Source organism: Chroicocephalus ridibundus, chromosome 4 (genome assembly GCF_963924245.1).
Source record: "Chroicocephalus ridibundus chromosome 4, bChrRid1.1, whole genome shotgun sequence".
NCBI classification, from domain to species: Eukaryota; Metazoa; Chordata; class Aves; order Charadriiformes; family Laridae; genus Chroicocephalus; species Chroicocephalus ridibundus.
In genome coordinates, this window is record NC_086287.1 from 5958529 (window position 1) to 5980304 (window position 21776).

A 21776-nucleotide genomic window follows, 5' to 3' on the forward strand; every position below is an offset into this window, starting at 1 on the left:
ATGGGATATAAGAGATATTCTGACTATGGTGTTATTAACAAATATGGGCTTCCTTTTTATCATAATAATCTGGAGGGCTCTCTGAGTCAGCATGATACTTTTAAAATGTTTTAAAGAGCAAGAAACAAACACTGACACCATTGGAAATGTATTGCCTTTTTTTTCTTATTGTAGTAAGTAATAAGGAAAGGCTCAAAACAGCCTCTTACTGAAATTCACAATTTCAGACAAGAGAATTTTATTAATTGTCAAATATATCAGAAGACTTAAAATAACCATTATTCTTTTCTGGAGAAAAAAAATGTACAAAAATTAATTTAAGATACCTGAAGAAGTACATGCTGAGGTATATTAAAACTGTCTGCTTGCTTACGTTGGGCTCTGGTGTCTTACATTAACACATATGCTCTCAGCATATTTTTTTATTTTTCTTTGTTCTGTTCTTGTTTAATGTGTTCTTTTATCCAGAGAGGCATTTTCTGCGCATTTCAATTTTAGTGCGAACATCTCGGTGTCTTAAACTGCTTTGAAATGCATGTTTTCAAGCTTTCAGATTTTCACGTGGTTCAAAATTGAAACACAAGTGTGATAACGGTGCAAAAAGTAGCTTGCAAGTTTTAGCTACAAGAAATACTGGGGTTTTGTGTTTCTATTAATGGGGAAGGTTATGGTTTTGTACGCAGCTTTGTAGCCTGCATGAAGCATAACTGGAAATGGGGATGTGTGGTGTGAAGAGTGTTGCTCTTTGAAGTGGGTAAAGCACTCCAGTTGCGTGGATTCCTCCAAGGAAGAAATACTGAAGAGAACCTCACGCGAAGGTGATCTCTGGTGTAACGAGAACCGAATTTACTGTGCGTGAACCAGGAGTTTGCCTTTTTGATTTTCAGTAGAGTGCCTGTATATTTTCATATGTTGCGGAAGTGCATTTCCAGGAGCTCTTTCCTTTTGGAAATAAATTTTATCAAACAGTTCTATTTAGCACAGCAGCACTTTAATCGGCGTGTTTCTCCTATAGCTGTGAAAATGTTTAATTCTGTGAAAAGGGGGCTATATAAATATTTTGTGTGAGCTGGGGATCTAAGAGAGGGTGAAAATTTTGTTTTTAAGCCATTGAATGTTTCCTACTCTTGCAATTTTGAAGGATTTTCTTGTATTTTGATTCAGCTTTCAAACCCTGTATATTTTTGTCCATTTCCATATTCTGAAAATTTTTCTGCAGTGGATTGTTAATTCGTAAATTTTGTAATTTGTAATAGTTATTTTTGTTTGTTACATTGTCTGTGATTAAAAACTAATTTGCCTGTATGATTATCAAAGGTATGTAGTAAATAAAATAATTCTGACTGAATGTTAATCTGAAAAGTATTGCTCTAAAGCGAGTTCCTCTGTCTTTGAAGTACAGCCGTGGAGAGGGCAAGGATACGTAGTAGCAAGGTGTAGTTGGAGGAAGCTCCATTGCCCGCAAGGAGAGCGCTGTGCTGAGTGCCCTGTAAGGACATAAATTTCCTCCTAGGTGGATGGCCAGAAATAGAAATCCCTCTGAGTCCTGGGGAGATATACAGGATTAAATCATTCAGGTATAATCTGCAAAATATATTTGCTCTTCAGGTACTGTGAGATCAGTAGACCACCGAGGGCGAGCTGATTGTCCTGCCCGAGGTCAGCGCTCCGTGTGGTTTGGTGGGTGAGCAGGGCCACGGAAATGCATTCGGAAGCCTCTTCAGCTTTCATCCCAAGTTGTTTCTCTGAAGCCCTTTCTGTTAGTTTTTAGCAGTTGACGCCACATCCAGCGGCTCGCTTTCCCCTCTCCTGTTCGCGGTGGCTGGCTTGTTTGCCTTGGCCCTGGAGAAGCCTCTCTGAGCCACCTGTGGGAGCAAGATGGCCAAGGCCTGCTCATCAAGTATTTAGCACCGTGAGAGAGTGTTGCTGGGTTTGAATGTAGCCTGCGACCACCAGCCAGCATTTACACGCTTTACCCAAACCAGTTCGGGCAGAACCGAACATGGGGTGTTACAGCCTTACTTTGTCTTGAGCTGTGCTTTGTTTATTTCCATACTGATGTCTTGGTCTTTTCCTGTAACCCCCCCTGTTTGAGTCAGGGTTTCCTACTGCAGGGCTTTAGTTCATGTCTAACGTGAGGATGCCCAGTCTAGATACCTGGAGGGTTGTTTGGTGGAACACAGTACCATACCCTGACCTAGATGTCTAGACAGAACATAACAGTTATGGGATAACTAGGACTATTAATGTAATTCTGTATGAATCCACTAAGTTTGCACTTCTGTAGCCACACGAAAATTTAGCTCTTTATGATAGACCATTACAGCATTCGGTTAGCAGATCTGTCCACAGCCTATGAAATCACTTAGTTCTTACAGAGATAATTAGGTTACTAAAAATGGAGAGTTACTACAGGAAAATGGGAAGGTAGTATTTGTTTTTGAACACGTAGTTTTTCGTAAACTTGCTTTGTAGCTGATGGATTTATCCAACTTTTGGAAGCACTGGTAAATGCTAAACACTTGTGGTAACACCATTTCATGGAATCATATGGTGACTTGGATTGGAAGGGACCTCTGGAGGTCTCTAGGCCAGCCTCCTACTCAAGACAAGGCCGACTTCAGACTTGGATCAGGTTGCTCAGTCAGGGCCTTGTTTGGTCAAGCTGTCTGGTCTCCAGGAATGGAGATTATTCAGTCTCTCTGGGCAACCTGTTCTACCTGTTCCTGCTCAACCACACCCTCACATCCAGTTGGAATTTCCCTTGTTGCAACTTGTGGCTGGTGCCTCTTGAGTTTTCACCATACACCCTGAGGCTCCATCTCTTCTGTAATTCCTCATTGGGAATTCAATTATTCAAAAGCTTCTGCTTGCTATCTGTGCTGCCTTGGGAAGTTTTAATTTGGTTACTTGTATTCCAGAAGGTACAGGTCATACAATACCTGCTCTGATGAGGTGTGACTTCATTTAATAGCTGCAGGTGGTTGTCTAAGATCAATTAATTTGAATATGGTTCTAGAAAGAGCTGTTAAGAAATAAGATGTACTAATCCCTAATGTTTTATGATTCACTGATTCAACCAGTGCAAATTAGTAACATTTTATATATTTTAAACCTGTTAAGTGCACATTTCTGCACACAATTGCATGAATATGCAAGACCGATCTTGTTCTTCTTGTGAAATCCAAATGCAGTAAAATGGAAAGGAATAATTTACGGGTTTAATAAGTAGGACCATCACTATCCATGATGAATAATCCTATGTACAGAAGGAAAGAGAAGTGATGAGTATTCCCCTTCTCCAAGCAGATCCAACGATGACTACTGCATCTTCTTCAATTGCTACTCAGGCCTTTAATGACTGAGCAGGATTCCGATAGATCTTAGAAAATGAGCAAACTTTGATGGCACTAAAGATAAAGTATTACTTCAATTGTATGGAATAATCTAATTATAACTGTGCTACCCAAAGAATTTGGGACGCTCCTTTGGCAGGAGGGTTTTTTTGAAGTAAATATTATTTACTGGGTTTTTTCCTTTGTGTATATGGATTTTGTTAATTCAGTAGGACAATGTCTGTGCTCACACAATCTCTGTCTTTTTGAATTGGTATTTGGGGGCGTCTGTTTTTAAGCCGATTCCCAACATTGTAAGTTGTTACAGTGCACTTTGGGGTCCCTTTCCAGTACTGTTGGTGCTACGTAGTTGCTGGTGTGGTTCTATGCATTAATGTAATTCATGTCTAAACAGTTGCAAATTGCTCATGGTCACAATTATATTTACAAAAAAAAAAAAAAAACAATAAAACCAACGTGTAAGCACAAAATAGAATAGGAAAATTCTGCTTCGCTTCTTCTATTGGATTCCATAATTTTTGCGAGCCTCAGTCTTTCATGATTATGTGCTGCATTTGGAAGCAAAAGCATTTCTGAGGTAGTTGTCCTGATCTCAGTCCTTACAAAGTAGTCTGCTTTAATAGATCTGCTGGAAATATTTCTCCAGAAGAAAAACAACGAAAACCTCAACAGAATTGCCAAAGAGGGAAGGCGAGGAGAGGATTGTAGCATTTTCAGGAAATAATATCTTCTAGAATTTTTGTGTTACTCTGATTTGCAGCACGGTGCTTCGTAGCTCCCCGAAGGCTGGGACAGCTTCAGAAGTACAGGGATTCTCCATAATGCAGGGATGGTCCAAGCAGGCTCCTGTCGGGTTTCAGCAGTTACCGGTGTGTCTAGTGAAGACACATAACATTTTGCAACACTATGGAACAATAGGGATTTTAAATTATTATTTTTTTTTCTACTAAGTCTGAGCCTGTTTGAAGATAAATGCATGTCCTGGAGTATGTGGATATTATTGCTTGTAACTTTATCAGCTCTGGAATGACGTGGTTGCCATTTGTCTTTTTATGTCCCGGTGGGTCCAGCCTAACAGGAGCATGACGGAAACGTGTGCTCTGTTCATTAGCCAGTGCTTGTTTTGTTACCTTGGCGTTCAAGGTACTTTCTTATTCAAAGAAACTTTCTTATTGTTCTTTTTTAAAATCTGCTTAAGTATCCAAGTCATGGCAATTAGCAATTTAGGAGTCATTATTTTAAACTCCCCAAGTTTATTATCAAAATGGATGCCAGCACAGCTTTGACTTTAATAAAAAAGACATTATAGTCGTAATATTTATGGGTGCTTGTGTTTTTTCTAACCGTTGGAGGCTTTTCCTGGCTTTCTTAAGGGCATGAATTTCTGACTGTCTCTAGTTGGGGGGTATGTGCTCGAAGCAGTTGGTTTGGGTCTTGGAGAGGAACAACGGGCTTGCTAACTACTTGTTGGTTATTCCAGCAGAGTGGAAGGAGATATAATCTGTTCCTGAAGCAACGTCTCAGGGTAAAACAGTGATGAATGATATTGCAAGTGGCTTGGATGGCTGCAGTAATAACATGCTTCACTGTGTGGTGCCTGTTGTTAACTGGGTGCAAGGTTCACAGTTACAAAGTTCTTTGAGAAAGTGCAGAATATTTTTCACGTCCTTGCATGGCTTAAGAGAGAGAAGACAGTCATATCCCTCTGAATTGTTCTTTTTTGTTCCTACAATTCAGCCCTATATAAATACAATTTTCCTGATGGGCAGGAACACCACGAGCCTCCCTTAGCACGGAGTTAAATTTAGACCAGAGTATTGGCTTCTACGGACAGCACTTTGCTATATGAACCTCTAGTCAACCGATTTGGAAGAGCTGAATATTGATATGATAATAAATAATATTACCTAATATTATGTTAACTTCCCTAGGAGAGCGCAGTAATAGTCTTTATTTGCTTAACGTTAATTGCTGTAGCCTAATCAATGAAACAAATAAATGTTTTTATTACGACATTCTGGCATGCTGGTAAATGAAAATATGACTTTTAGTAGATCAATTAGAATACTAATTACCCTGTTCCATTGATACATTTTATTAGGTTTTATTATTTTTTTCCCCCCAAGAAAGTAAATACTCAATTTTGAACTGTAACCCCTGTATCATTTGTGTGCATTTTCATACGTAGTCATTGCTGGGACGTATTTCTCTGTGGTGGCTGGTTTAGTGAATCGTGTTGATATAGAAGAAAATGCATGGAATTTACTTTTTGCTGCCTGCTTCAAATCAATGAACTGTGCCCTAGCTGGCTTTTGTGTCGAGTGGCGTTTGACTAACTGCAGAAGAAGATTCATGCTGTCAAATAACGCTTGTCTTGGTCATTTATGACACACTGTAAAGACTGTGAAAGAATAAATGGTAGCATTGGTCACAGGTATTGCTACACTAACATATATTTATTCTTCATATACCAGTTATTTACATACAGCGTTGGTGCATATAAGTAGTTGATTTGGAAATTATTTTAACTGGATGTAGCCCTTGCACAAGTACATATTCAACTATGAAGAAACTGAAGAACTGAGGCAATTTGGGGAACTTCTGTGTCTTCTGTTATATTTTAGAGCAACAGCAATACCTGCTTTTTTTAATCGTCTGCCTGTATCTTCCACAGATTGATAAAAGACATCAAAGCAAAGATTCTATTTTCTTCAGGGACGGTGTCAGGAGAATTGATTTTGTTCTCTCCTATGTGGACGATCTTAATAAGGAATGGGAAAAAAAATTGGTAAGTTTGTCTTTTTGAGGTCCTCTTAATTCTTATCGACCATAACCTGAATATCAGTTACTAAGCCTTTCAAATCACTACACTCGGCTGGAATAGGACTTAGCTAAAAATTTTATAGCTGCGTAAAAAGCGATTCCAAGTACTGCAATTGCTGTGCAATTTACTGTCGTGTATTAGGAACCAATTTTATTAGATTTTTGGGGCGTTATTTACTGAATTAATCACCCTCCTTTACTTAGGCTGGTCAGTGTATTATACAATCAATGCAAAGTAATCCAGATGATTTTGCTTTCTATATTTTTCTTTATATAAAGCATAATATTTTAAAAAATAATAATTGCAGGGATTTTAATTATTTTGTTTTCTCTTTATTCGCTGCCTTCTTTCTGAGCCAGCAGAGGTTACATTTACAAACTAGTCTCTACAATATATATCTCCAAAGTCTGTTCTTAAAAAAAACAAACCAAACCAAAACAAAAACGACCAACAAACTTGTTTCTCATGTAATCACATTATTTTGAAAGATAAGGCTTTCTGAAGAAAACTAATTATGCTGAGGCTTATGACAAAATGATGATCAAAACTCATTATTTGTGAAGTAAAGAACACTTCTCATCTATATCTTGTCATATTAAAGTGTTTCATAATTAAAAATTATAATTTCCTTTGAACAAAAGCTGCAAGATGAGGCTGTTCAAAAAAATCGCGTACTGCTTACAGCCCTTTATGAAGGGAACACTGTTTTCATTAAGGACGTACGTTGCCTGTATGCATCCAGTGTGGAACACAGCCCCTGCGTCATATTCTTGTTACCCTAAAAAAAGCAAGAAGCCCTGTCATCATCTCTGGTGCTTTTCCCAACTGAAACACCTCCCAGTGTGCTTTCCTGGGCTGGCCACGTGCAGGAGGTTTGCTTGGGAGACCAGGGTTACGCTATAGCTATGGTACCATAGGTTAATATAAAGACACTTCTTCAAAGCCACGCTGATTCTGTGTCAGGCTGTAATCCTTACTCCATTCCTCCTTCTGCCATTAAGCAAAATGCATTTAAAAAAAAAAAAAGAAGAGACCAATTGGTGTAGAGAGGAAAAAGATATCTATGCAAAATATGTGAAAGCAACTCTTAAAATAAACTTTTCCATTAGTCGTACTCAAATAACATGAGGGAAGAGATGGAGACTATTTAGGTAATGTTTGAAGTGGGGTGGAAAACAAGCCAGACGCTCAGTCGAGTCACTCTTTCATATTGTGTGCAGCAGTTTCCTTCTCGTTGCTTTAGGGCTCGTTAAGGGGTAACAGGAACCTTTGCCAGACCAGAGGCCGTGTACACGGGTGTCATTATTGACTGAAGGATTCACGTGAGGAGAAACCCAAGAGCTAGTAGCTAATATTGTAGTTCCTCTTTGAGGTAAAAATACACTTAGTTAGGAAAAAACATCTCTCTTGCACAAAAGCAGAACATCAGGTTTAGTGAGGTTTAATTCTGTATATGCCTGTTACACCCACAAGAGTTTACGGCCCCATGGAAGAAGGCATTTGGTCTGTGGCCCTGTGGCTCTGCCGTCACAGGATGGACAGGCATAAAGATACCAATGTTATTTTTCACGTAGTTCCTGAGGAATCTGCTAAGAAAATCAAATTTGCCCTATATTTATGTCCAGCATAGTCCTTCATACAATGAATATGCCTGTAAATCAATGCAGACTTCTTAGCGTAGAAGTACTGTGCTGTTGTCTTTGTGGAAACGAGACTTAAATAGTGATGCACTGCAGCCTTTGGAATCTGCCTGACACACTGTACTTGCTATTGTACAGTCGTTGCTGGAAAGAAATGTGAATTTCTTTTACTGTAGTACGATGAGACAGCAAAATGGAACAGCTAAGAATAGAAAAGTTCACAGGAAGAGAATAACAGTTATGACACAGGGTTTTGTTTCCTTGTCTCAAGGAAACAGCTTTATTCTGCATTTATAAGAAAGGGATGAATAATTTCTTTGTGTGCTTCAACACAGCCCTGATACAGATGTAAGAGGCGGCCTGTTCATCTTCTCCCTGGGCTTCATGCAGAACAAATGCATTAACTTCTTTTGATGTTCCCCAGAAACTTTCCAGCTTAAACTCTGTTTTGAACTTGCCTTCTATAAGCTACATGAATAAATCCTAACCACAAAGTCTCTGTAAACAAAAATTAGGATTACATTTTTGTGTAACAATACTTCTTATTTTTCCTCAAAGCCTCTAGCAGATAAGTGGAAATGTTTTACTTATATATGAAATGCATGTGAACATGGAAAAATTAATATAATTTTAAAAAATATCTAACAAATTATTCATGTATGACCAGGACATGATCTTTATTGTCCATAAGTGTATTTCTTCACAAAATAGTCCAGAGCACAAGTCTTACAAGGACTGTCTGAGGGAGCTGGGGTTGCTTAATGTTCAGCCTGGAGAAAAGGAGGCTGAGGGGAGACCTTCTCGCTCTCTGCAACCCCCTGAAGGGAGGGGGTAGCGAGGTCAAGGTTGGTCTCGTCTCCCAAATAACAAGCGATAGGACAAGAGGAAGCAGCCCCTAGTTGCACCAGGAGAGTTTTAGTTTAGATATTAGGAAAAATTTCTTTACAGAAAGGGTTATCAAACATTGGAACAGGCTGCCCAGGGAAGCGGTTGAATGACCATCCCTGGAGGTATTTAAAAGACGGGTAGACATGGTGCTGAGGGACATGGTTTAGTAGGGGTTTTGGCAGTGTTCAGTTAATGGTTGGACTCGATGATCTGAAAGGTCCCTTCCAACCTAGACAATTCTATGATCAGGACTCTGGGATCTCTGTGCGAAGTAACGTGTTCCCATCTTTACTGGAAGCAAAGTCCCCCTGTCCCCAGTGGGGCACGGAGCTGCAGAAAGAAATTTTATCTAGTCCTTTTCATCGTCTCAGACAGAAACTTCAGCTTTCTCCCAGCCACCAGATAGCCCAAAGTTAGGGACCCAGGGGCAGCAAAAAGTCAGATGCTTGTTGCTCCTGCTGCACCCTGTTAGGCTGCCGGCTGGGAGAAGCTGCATCCCCGGCTCCGCAGGAGCAGCTGAAAACTGAGCTTGAGCCAAACTGGGCATCTTTACAGCAGCCTGGCTGGTATTTGCAGAAGGAAAGTGTTTGTCATCTCCTGCGTGTTCGAGGGCATGCAGAGCACCCCCTGTTACTAGCAGTAACAGCATTGTTGTCAAAAAACGGGTTTATAACAGTCGTCTATCTGTTGTCCTTGGGTATCTTATCGTGCAGCGTTGCATCTGCATCGGGCATGTTAGTATCGCTGGACTTTGGATCTTGCTTTGTTAATCTTATTGGGCTGGTTCATTACAGCCAAGCATGTGTTAGACGGGCAAGTTACAGCGTACGAGTATGCGGGATATCCCAGCGGTGTTGGGAGAGGTGAATGCTCTACTGCTCCCTGCCCTACAGAGGCCACAGTGGCCTCCGAAAATGTGGTTTCAGTCTCTTACGGATGGTTTGGAGCGTCTTAAGAACTGTACTTAAATAAAACGTGAGGAAGGGCATTAGCCCACTATTACTGGTGTTCACTAATGCGATTAATTATGTTGTTTCCCTTGTCCCTCTGTGACTGCAGAGTGGCATCTGTAGCGGAGTCACGAATATATACACCAGGTCTAGCGTTTTAGGTTTGGGCCAGTAAGCTTAAAATTCTTACAAGTACGTATTAAAAGAAAACAGCACTGGTCCAAGGGTACATTTTGTCTGTTTTAAGCCTTTGACAGTGACATGAGGAAATCCAGTATTTGGCAAGAAAAGGGGGAGTATTGTTTGGTTGTTTTCAGCAGCTGCAGCAGATTGATTGCTTTTAAAGATGGTTGTTTCAAGTGGCTGGAAAGTACAGCACATTCACAGGCGTTTCGGAGAAGGTGGCTTATGGGGAGCGAGCGAGGTGGTGAAATGAGCATAAATTCTATTAGAGCACTGCAATTTATCACGCTAAGTGTACAGTAAGGAAAGATCAGTGAGATGGGGCCAGACCCTTGGGCTCTGCCCGTTGTTCAGCTGCGCAGCCGGAGGAGGGGCTGGCTGGTGTCTCTGGGACAGAGAACCCTCCCAGCTGAGTCGCTTGGCTCTTCTCCAGCGTTTGCCGGGGAAAGAACGCGCACCAGCACGCTTGCTTTGGAGAAAATCTAATCCGGAATAGCACGTAGCTTTGGATACCGGGCTTGAATGTCAGCTGTTATATACCACTTTCGAATGTAATCATGGATCACGTTTTAGTTGTATTGTTCTCTGTTAGATCAGCGGGTCAGCAAACAAGAGTTCTCGGGTGTGTTTACGCAGGTGCATGTAGGCAGCTTTGGGGACAGACGAATTAAAAAGTAATGCATGGAATTGCATTTGCCCCCAGCATGCGCTGCAACTCGGGAATTACCACATTTGCAAGTTCATCTAGGCCAGCGTCTAATTTAAAATCTAATAATATTTGGCAAAATCAGATGCGAGAGGTAAAAATGCAAAGCCACTAACACTGGAAAATGTATCAACACATTTCAACGTAGATTTGAGGGCCATTAAAGCTGTTCTTCCGTTCGCATAAACTACTCAGATAAATGAACACGAACTGAAATGCAAAGCAGCCTATTTCTCGCAGACACACAGGGAAAGGAAACTGGCTGAAAGCGACGGTGTTTTGGATTTTTTAAGTGTATTTGAAAAATGTCATTTAAGACCTTTCAGTAGAGGACACGTCACACAGCATTGCAGGTTTTAGCTAGAAGAAAACGGCTGCTCTAGCTAGTGCTTTCTAAAGAGGCTAGGGCTCAATAGTTAGCTTAGCTTGTGGTTGTTCTGGCAGTTCTTCAGCACATTTTATATCATTAGAAAGAAATTAATTCAGCCTCCCAATGGGAGCAAAAATTCTACAGGGAAGGAGGGGAAGAAAACGTTCTTGCCTTAAGACACCACCTAGGAATTACCTGGCAAAACACGGAGTTCAAGAGGGGTCGCAGACTCCCAGAGATCACGCAGCCATCGTGCAGTGCCACAGGCTGGCCTCTTTATCTCTGCCTGAAGTCCACGCTGACTTTATGCGAGCTAAGCATATATAAGACTGACAAATCATCACGTGTAAGCTTATCTACTTTTAAGGTTGTGTTGTTTGTGAAGAATACCGTTTGAATTGCCTGTAATCAGTACTTGAACTTCTGTATCGGGCATGATTGTGAAACCAGTAAACAGATGTCACTATAAGCCATCAGTCTTCCACGTGCTTCCAGAATTTTTCTTTTCATCTCAACGTTCTTTTAGAAATTTAGCTAAACTTGAACGATAACACACAACGCACATCACCCTCCCAAAGAATCAGAAATGCTCGAGACGCATGGCTTCGTTTCCTTCTCTGGCTAACAAGATCGGACAGTTTATGAGCCTGTTCCTAACTAATAAATAAGTTTCCTGTTGCTAGTTAATGCAGTTCCCGATGGGTTGCCATCGCCGGGCTGGCCTTCGCTCAGAAGTGGCCTGGTGTGCATCAGCTGGGCTTTCTTTCGGGCTTCTTTCTTTCGCAAAAGTCACACAGCCTTAAGGGGTCGTCATCGGGGCAGACAGGAGGAGTGAAACGCGGTGAAGTCATCAAAGTGAGTGATCAGTTAGCTGCTAACTTCGTCAGTTAATAAAGCGTGTTTCTTTCTCTTCAGGAAAGAAGAAAAGAATTTGAGAGAAATCTGAAAAAGGCTGGTTTGGAACTAGAAACGGAAGATAAGAAGGTAAAAAAGAAAAATTAGGACCAAAAAAATCAATCTGCAAATTATTAATCAGCGTGTACCACTTTGTTTCTTTGAGCAGAATTATCAATCATTCTAGCGGATTTCAGTAGCTTGTAACTAATTTAGGTGAAACAAGCTTAATGTGTTTATTGGAGTTATTTTTCCAATTACGGTCATAAGAATTGCGGAAGCAAAATAATTTTGATTCAGAAGGAAGTGATGGCTTTTGATTTCATAACAAAAAGAAAGTGGTTCCAAAATAGCTGTGACTTCAGTGAAACCCACATATATGGGAAGCATGCTCACAGCTGGGCTGAATCCCACCTCCCAGACAGTAACGTGTTTGCAAGTCAGTGGATGGATTAGCACGTGCCCGCTGGATGTTGTAATTAGGATGAGGAAGGACTCTGGTGTAACGACTTGGGGGTGTTTGATTAGTTTTACTATTTTGTTTAATGACTGGAGAAGGTGGGATGCTGACTTCTTCAGTCAGCACGCTCAGTTTTGGGACGTTTTTGCCAGAGATTGGTGGGGCGAAATAACTCTTGATGAAGTTTAGACTCTGTAGCCACAGGTGGGGGTTGACTGAGCAGCATGTTAGAACGACCTGCTGGTTGATGTTTTCTCCAGTGTATGCAGAGGAACGCTAGAAGAGCATACACTGTGCGGGGAGGCCTGTGATAAGATTATTCATTATCGTAGCCATGAGGCTGTAAATAAATAATCCCCTTTTCCCCCCTCCTTTTTTTTTTTCTTTTAAGCTTTCAAAATTATATAAAAGGCAATACATTTTGTATTACAACTATTCTCCTAAATCTCACAATAAAGCACAGTTTAGTCTGATGTCCGATTTAACTTTCCTGGGGCAGGAATCTGAAGATGGCAAGATTTATTTTGTGAAGATCCATGCCCCGTGGGAGGTTCTGATCACGTATGCAGAAGTGCTGAACATTAAAGTTCCCATCAAGGAAAATGACATTCCCTCAACGGTGGAGAACCCCCTGGACTGTATGCTTGCACCGCTCAGGCTTCCCGAGAAGGTGATGCACCCCGAACCAGATTATTTCACGGCCCCGTTCAGCAAGGACAAGCAGGAGCTGTACCTCATTAACGACGAGAGCACTTTCTTCTCACCATCCATGAGAAACAGAATAGTACGTATGTGAATTTGTCCGATTGTATTTACATGTAGATTTACACAGAATGCAAGAAGGAGTATATAAACTGTGATATTTGTGAGTGAATGTGAGGAAACCTAGATGCCTGTGCGTCTTTCTTACGAATCTGGAATAGTATTTGTTGGAATAGATGTTCTAGGTGTCTACAAGGTAAGCGTGCCCTCAGGGGTCTCATGCAGGGTAGAGCCTTCTGAAGAAACACGTTTTGCTTTTGTGTATTATTCCTGCAGATTATACACAGTGCACAACCATTAAAGGTTTCTGTTAAATGGCCTTAAAGCAGGAGAGGTCTGAAATCCTTGTGTTTGAATCTCAGGTGAATTATATTCTCACACGTTGCCCATATGGAACAGAAGAAGGAAAGAAAAAATTTGGGATTAAGAGACTGCTAAATAACGGCACCTATTCAGCTGCATATCCTCTTCATGATGTAAGTATTTTAGCTTTCTGCTCCCTTGAGCATTTCCCAGTGTTTTTACTCTTTTACCTGCTGTGACATTGCTGTTTGCAGCAGAAATGAAACGCACTCAAACCCTTCCGTTTGTCCCAGTAATTCATTCTCTTTTGTAATACACGAGACGTAGCTGCCAGCCCTGCTATTTGACTTTTATGTGCTGAAATGTCCTGTGCACGCGTACGGGAGCTGCGTTTCTAGGATATGTGTCAGTCACATAATGTGCTGAGATTTATTCCATAGTTTATTCCTGTTACGTTTATGACAACGATTATGCAGTAATACATCAGAAAGATTATAACAAGGAACGAATCCCTACTGGAGATGCATACGCTCAGCAGTGTGTGCGTGTGTAGGGTGTGTACATACAGGTACTGTAGTTACATACATACGCAACCGCAAATACTGGGAATATGGTCAGGATGGTAACTACTGGTGTTTAGTAGTTTAGTCAATTTTTAGTACAACATATATGGGTTTAGCCCTGAAATCTCTTGGAAAGAACAAGAGAGAGATGGGTTACTGCATTTTAGGGATTTTTTCTTTTTCCTTTTGAATGTTGTGTCTAATTTGTTGCTTAAATTCTCTCCTTGTTTTTGATAGTTATTTGAGATTTGACACAATGCTTTAGTGAAGGCAAATTGCTTATTTATATCTGTGAATTCTATGACAAGATATTCCTAAATACATTATATATATTTCTATTTTTAAATGTTTTCAAATATTGTTTTCTCCCTCAGAAAATGAAAAGAAATGGATGAATGGACATTCTTTAGATTTTCGGGGGGAAAGTTTAGCTGATCAGAGTCTAGGCTGTAGAAGACTAGTCTAGGCTGGGAAGTACTCTATGCTGTTGGGACTAGGAAAATCACTGCTGATAAAAAGCAGTCGTACAAGAATCTCTTCTATAAAAATACAACCAACCTTAAATGCTAAAAAATCATATGAAAAAATTCCAAAAGCATGAGACAGTCTCACAAATCATTGTCTAAAAAAATAACTATTTAACCTTTAAAAATATTTTAAAAATGCAAACTTTAGGTTGTTTAAATGTCTTGATTTCTATTTAGAAACCGGTTTTCATGCTTTTCTTTGTGATTGAGGAACATGCAGGGAAAAAATGAAAACCAAGATCACAAAAAGAATATTTGACATAACCAAATATTTCTAAAAGCAGAGTTCTATAATACAAAATAAACTTACAAGAGCTGTCCGAAACTGTGGTTATTTTGTGCTGTTTAATTTCTAGGAAACTGATGAATTTCTAAAATTTTCCTAGTAGTTGGCAGGCAGATACATGATGGTGATGAACACCACTGAAATTAATTAGTGTCAGAATTTTGCGTTGCATGTCCTTGCATTACAGCTTGAGGAAACCACAGCATGGAGTACATCAGAGTGCTATGGCTGGAGGCACCAAACAACTTTAACTTATATCCCCTAGTTTACGCCTCTCAGTGAAATGCTTTTGGCTTTGCGATTTACAATGTGAACCTGATTCAGAAGTACAGAGAACAGGATTTAAATTTGCATTATGGGATGGGGCTTTGAGCAGCCTGGTCTGGTGGGAGGCGTCCCTGCCCAGGGCAGGGGGGTTGGAACTATGTGATCTTTAAGGTCCCTTCCAACCCAAACCACTCTATGATTCTATTATTATTTTTAGTGAAGCGGGAGTAAAATGGTGGTTTTGTACTTCAGGGAAGCTTGAAATTCCGCAATTGCGTACGCTACACCAGTGTAAAGGAACAAACCATTCACTGCAGTAACCTCCCAGTGGAAATGAGCGTGTTGTACCAGCACAACACTGGTGTAATGTAAGATGATGTGGTTACACTACAGGTTGACTTCATGTCTAAGATTGGTAAATGTTTTCTGAAAACGTGTATTATCTTAAGACATACATAAAAAGGGTTCTACTCAAATAAAGTGGTGAAGTAGAGTGCTAAGTTTGATTTTCAAAGTAGTTTAAGTGTCATGATCTTAAGAGGAATGCATCATCATCATTAATGTTCATTTCTTTCAATGTAGTCTTTGAGTCTGTCGATGAGGTGTTTTGCCTTTACTCTGATTTGCTCACAGTGCCAGTACTGGAAAAAGGCAAATGATCCAAACTGTGACAATGAGAGATACACGCTGTACATGGAGTGGGCCCGTTTCTTGCGGTTCTACAAAGAACAGCCTTTGGACCTCATCAGGTAAAATACTGCCTGTGTTTTATTACATTTACTTCATTTTCACTGTAATATAAGCGTATTACAAAACAGCTTGATCCTGCTGGGAAATTTTTACTACTTTTAAGATCCAGTGAGAATTGGATACTTAATTGGGCACTAGGTCCTTGGAGGACAGGACCCGAGTTTTTACTAGCAACTGGAAAAATGCCAGTTTTTCCAATCAAGCCTCTTTCAATCTAGCCAGTGCTCCTGGGGTCAGGTATGTTACAGATTATTCAGCTGTGGAAGAACACATACGAAGCATTCCTTGCATATTGTAATCAGTATCTGCCACAATATTTAAATATTGATTTGAAATTTCAACACAGACTTGAAAAAACACTGATAAAATCAGTACTAACCCCAAATTTGAACTAACCCTACCCAAGATCTCTTTGATTCAGCTCGTATGATATAACAAAAACATTACTTTATTCTCAGATTACAGTTGCCTCATTCGCAACACAACCAGTTGTATTTCTGTGGATTACCCATTCATTCTAGCCATATGATCGGAACTGGTGTGCCCAGGAAAATAAAAAAAGTCAAGCTTCATTTACGTTATCCTGTGGGAAGGTTAAAGCTGGAGCTTCTGCTAGGAGGAGAAAAAGGGTCAAAAGAGGCCATATATTTTGCTCATGCAGCTTGCATACCTTCTCACAGCTAGCTTCAAATCTCGTTTTTCCAGTGTATATCAATGCATTTACTCTTCCGTTAAATGAGAATTTTGCCAAGTGTCTCATTTGGACTCTGCCAGTGTCCTCTATTGCAGTTTTGAACTTTGCTTTGTACTCCTATTAATTGCATTTTTTTTGTATTCAGGAAGTACTATGGTGAGAAGATTGGAATCTATTTTGCCTGGCTAGGATTTTACACGGAGATGTTATTCCTTGCAGCAGTTGTTGGCTTAATCTGTTTTTTTTATGGCTTGATTACAATGGATGAAAATATGAGCAGGTGAGTGTAATGTTGAAAATCTCCTGGGCTTATAATGGGAAAAGCTAAGGAATGTGAACATTTTGTTCTTGCAAAAAGAGCAGGTACAATCTTTCAAAGCTTGTCAGAGCAGACAAATTTGTTCTTCAGCTATCTTTATTGACTGAAATGGTGGTGGACAGCTAATGCAGAACTTGTGACTATTAATTAGTAAGACTCAATTTGTAGGTGAAAAGCAATATTTTATTGCCATTTGGCAATAGCTTTCTATATTGGCGTACCTGCAACACATAAAGTCCTAAGAGTACCACTGACATCTCTCAAAATTGTTTGCTTCGAGTGTTTATTGTTGCCTTAAGCTTTTCTATTTTAATCTATCTTGCAGAGTAGTCCCTTGACCTTTTCGTGTAGGTCATCATTGGCACTAACTACCAAAAGCTGAGTACAGGACAGATCAGCAGTGCTCTCTTCTCAGAGGAATCCCAGATCTCGGAAGCCAGAGTTCGCTTCTTTTTAAATAAGCGTTATGTTTGTTTCTTCAAGAATACTAAGATTTATTGTATTCAGAGATTTGGGGGTGTGGAGAGGAAAAGAGGGTTGACATTTCATTGCTCACTGCTTTTTTTAATAAGAAAGCTGCCAGAAAATTTTGCGTTTTAACCAGAAAAGATGAATAACAGGTTAAAATTCTCATACATTCTATTGAATTATGTCATTTTGAGACTTACATTTTAGCCAGGTTCAGCATTCACCTGGGGATACTGCTACACATGTTCGGCTTTCTCTGGATACTGAAGGACTATCATAGGATTGTAAACTCTGCCCGCGGTAGTAGTTAAATTGAAGTAGCAAATGTTGCTGTAGATTGCAAAGCTGAATTAATGCCTCTGCATTTAGAAAAGGTGTTTTGAACGCATTACTAACCTGATGAGAAATAACAGGGTTCATATCTCACCTGGAAGCAGTACATGTACCCAAGGAGCAGTACAGCTCCTTACAGACTTTGATTCATTGCTGGTGCAATCAGAAAGCCCACACCATGGGAATTCCTAGTTCTGCTCCTTGTAGCAGCTGCTGCATTCTTTGGCTTGCCCTGACCAACTACAGGCTAACACCAGTGAACGTGACAAGAGTTGGCATCTTCTCTGTGAAGGTGCAGATGTTGAGCTTTGAACAAACGAAGCTCTTATATAAAATTTACTTAAAAAAAAAAAAATTTAGCAGCTTTTGAGATGCTGTGAAAACAGATACTGTACAATATTTTCTCCTCAGCAAAGAAATCTGTGACCCTGCAATTGGAGGAGAGATCATCATGTGCCCTCTCTGTGACCGAGAGTGCGACTACTGGAGACTAAACACCACCTGTGAGTCCTCAGAGGTCTGTAACTGGTTCTCCAGCCACTTGGCACTTTTGTTCATGAACCAGCTGAAAACTGTTTCGGTACTGACCTGTTCCTCTCTGTTCTGTTGCAGTACTCCCATTTGTTTGACAACGTGGCAACTCTCTTTTTTGCCATTTTCATGGGCATATGGGGTGAGTACATTTGATAAGTTTTATGTCAAGCAATAAAGAGATTTTGGCCAAACTGCTGAGGGACATGGGAAGTGGGAAGAAGGAGAGTGATGTCTTCGCTTTAATATCCTGCCCCAGATGCAAAAGCGAGGAAAGAAGAAAAATAATTTAAAGGTACAGAGGGATTTGACTTAACCAAAATGAAAAAAAAAAATATCTAGGAGGTATCTAGGATGTCGTAAGCATTGCATTCTCTATCTGCTAAAATTTGTTTCTTTCCTTAGTAACCTAAGACAGAGTGGCCCAACCTCATGCAGTCCTTGTGAGAGTCTTCTCTCTCCTCAGCGCTGCAAGTTATCACTGTCCCCGGGGGAGAGGAGAGAGTAGAGAGAGTAGAGAGCTTCTGTGGCCTTTCACTGGCTGGTGGTTCAGCGCTACCACTTCATTAGCAGCGCTTTTAGGATGAGAATTAGTTGGCTTCCATTCCGATTAAGTTCATGCATTATAGTATGTTTTGATGATGCAGAAACAGGTGGATTTCCTGACTCTGTCTGTAAGCACGGTTTGACACCAAGTGATACTTGTTCAGACTTTAAGATTGTATTGTCTCGAATACATGTTCTTTGTAGATTTATAGATTCCGGATAGTGTAATTATTGTTTCTTATTTCCTTAAATATCTTGTCTCCTGCTTCATACTGTTTGTATGAAAGATCACAATTAAATCTTCAATTTGAGTCCAGCTATTTCATTAAGACACAAAGATCTCTAGGTGCTAACAGAAAATCTGTTTGTGCATTTGTTGCCGAAGGATCTACCCACTAACTTTTTCGTAGAGAATTCTCAAAACCAACTTCAAATAAGATGATGTTGTATTGCTGTTTTCCTAAACTTTTCTTGGTTTTAAGCACTAGCATTTGAGTGACGTGGATTAGTCATTCAGGAAGTACCGGCAAAAGATTTCAGAACTGCAGACGATAAGCTTTCCTGCGTTTGTGTAAACCATAAAGCCTCTCCAGTTCAAATAAGAACAATCAGATTACTAAAAGTTTACATTTTAAAGTAGTTTATAGAGGGTTTTTAAAATGTTCTATAGTATTATAACTTTTATCGTTGTTTATTTTATATATGAAACCTTTCCCTCTAGTGCCTTGGAAATTTCTTAAGCCAGCCTCACTCTTGATCATATGGAAAGCATCAGACATTCACTGTATTTAAAATGACCGTGATATCAAATAGTGATCAAAAAGCAACGGAAATTTTTGAATGTACTACTTGAAAGCAGTTGTACTTATTTGCAATGGTTGTTCGTATGTTACAGGTTTATGCACAAGCAATTAGTTGCATTATCACGTTCCTTTGTTAATTCTGTATCGCTATTTGCGTATGAAAAGTAGTTAAACTGCAATTTAGCATGGTTGCCACAACCATGGAAATACCCATATCCTGGCTTGGCATCTTGCTTGTCATCCGCTTATGGAATTCAATTAGTTAATAAATTACTTAATCCATTTTATGGTCTTAGCTGTGAACTTTAATAGGTAGTCAATAGAAATAGATGGATGACATTGTGAGGGTAAATAATAGACCGCAGAATAGGAGCCAGCAGAGAAACAAGTTTAACTTTGTTCATTAAGTTGTTCACTTCTCTCTTAACTATATTTTAACATTTCCAAATTGCAGTTACGCTTTTCTTGGAGTTTTGGAAGAGACGGCAAGCGAGACTGAAATATGAGTGGGATTTGGTTGATTTTGAAGAGGAACAGCAACAACTCCAGCTGAGGCCTGAGTACGAGGCAAAATGTACCCAAAAGAAGAAGAATCCCGTAACTCAGGTAATGAGCCCGCTGGGTGGAGGTGCATGCAGATCCAGTTGTGTGCTGAAAGGTAGTTTGATAACGCGTGAGTTCTGCCTCAGGAACAGGCCCATATCTCGTGGCTAAGTAGAGATTTGCGACGCACACCTAAGTGATGCCGCATTTATATTGGAGCAGGGCAGGCCCTCGGCTATTACGTCTCCACAGAGCAGGGTTTATGGAGCAGTGAGTTTGGCTGAAACATGTGGAATGTGATGCCAACCACACCCTCACTGAGCACAACAGATTGCATCAAATATCAAAGCAGAATTTGGTAACGCGTTGTTTTCTCGCTGAAGGCGTCCAGTTGGTGAGTGCTGAGGTTTGGGCTCTTTGGTTGATGGGTATCAGAGATAAACTCTTTAACTGCTGACAGCAGCATGGCTGTGTTAGCGTTAGTAAATCTGGGGGGTCTGTTTCACCCCGGCGCAGGGCCACTGCCGTGTGTCTGTCCCGCTTTCCAGTCTGACGGTAACAGTAACACGGCGGCCTCTTGCACATGACAGACGTGCCCCGTCTCTTGGGCCACGGCTCTCTTCCTGCACATGTCTTTTGTTATCTAGGCTTTTGACACAGAATAAATGAGAATGTGAGGGGGTTACCTCTGGAGCCTGTGCATAACTTTAATTACACTCTGTTGATTTTAATTTCCACTGGAAACTGATAGATTAAATTGGGAATACAAAGGCAAAGTTTATAGCTTTCGCTTGGCTAGCACCATCTTTACAGCGTCCTTCCCATTTCAAGGTAACAGTCTCTGAAATCTTCACGCCTTTAAAAGCACTTTCTCATCTCTCCACAAGATAGAAGCAGCGGTGGTCTCGATCTAAAGATACATAGGTGGGACTAGCTGTGGTTTTGCTTCTGGTAGACAGCCACTGTGTCTGGGGAATGCTAGAGATGAAGGTTGCTGAAGCCCTGTGTCTGAAATCTAATTGAGGTACAATTAACCACACTATTTAACTCTGTTAAATGCTGGATGTTTTAGAACGTACTAGAAGTTAATCGTCTCCATTTAAATTTAATTTAGGTAGGAGTTATTTGACAAATTTAGGGATCAGATGGCTGCATTCCAATACAACATCTACCACCTCAATTTGACGTATTTTTAAGCCATCCTTCCTTTTCCTAGAATTATATATAAATAACTTATTTTCACTAGTCATGAGTATACTAAGATAGCACAGTTCCTGGGAAAAAACCAGAAGCGGAGCCAGAACATGGAAAGAATCACTGTTATATAAAGATATAAAACAAGTCCTGTCTTCCAGGGCTTGTCTCCTTAACTGTTAGGAACTATATACACTAATCTTATTTCTTAGGAGAGACAGCGTTTGTGTCTCTCCTTCCCCTTCTGCACATGCAGCATTAATGCTGTTCTTCTTATACCTGTAGCTTGTATGCTGTACAAGTTACGCAGGGGTCTTTGATAACCGTGCACTATGATTTTGAGGGTGTACAGCTTCAGGTAAATCAATTTTTGGTTAGCTCATTCAGCTAATTGAAGAGAGGTGCCTGCCTGTTGCATGGGGTTTGCTAGTTTGCATCCCTGTGTATGCTCAGCCTCAAAACCTCCACTTTCTTATATGGCTGCGCAGTGCCCAAAACCAGCTGGACCACGGTGGGTCTGCTGCAGCTGAAGGAAAGAGCAGGGAGAAATCCCGCAGGGGGTTCAGGGCCCTTGTGTGCCCTGAAGGAAGGGGCTGCAGCAGAGGGTGCTGGTGTG

At 40.3% G+C, this 21776-nt stretch overlaps 1 protein-coding gene across 6 annotated transcripts in view; it reads left to right on the top strand.

Moving 5' to 3' along the window:
* Positions 1–21776, top strand: part of ANO5 (anoctamin 5) — a 62565-nt gene that overhangs the window by 22889 nt on the left and 17900 nt on the right. For 3 of the 6 annotated variants that reach the window (XM_063331540.1, XM_063331543.1, XM_063331544.1), the window contains 9 exons: positions 6031–6144; positions 11833–11901; positions 12771–13055; positions 13396–13509; positions 15562–15728; positions 16569–16703; positions 17955–18060; positions 18156–18216; positions 19878–20029. In XM_063331540.1, coding sequence (XP_063187610.1) covers positions 6031–6144; positions 11833–11901; positions 12771–13055; positions 13396–13509; positions 15562–15728; positions 16569–16703; positions 17955–18060; positions 18156–18216; positions 19878–20029 — 1203 coding nt within the window. Of the gene's footprint in view, positions 1–4836; positions 4882–6030; positions 6145–11832; positions 11902–12770; positions 13056–13395; positions 13510–15561; positions 15729–16568; positions 16704–17954; positions 18061–18155; positions 18217–19877; positions 20030–21776 lie in introns of all 6 variants that reach the window. The other 3 variants (XM_063331539.1, XM_063331541.1, XM_063331542.1) reach the window with 2 other exon arrangements.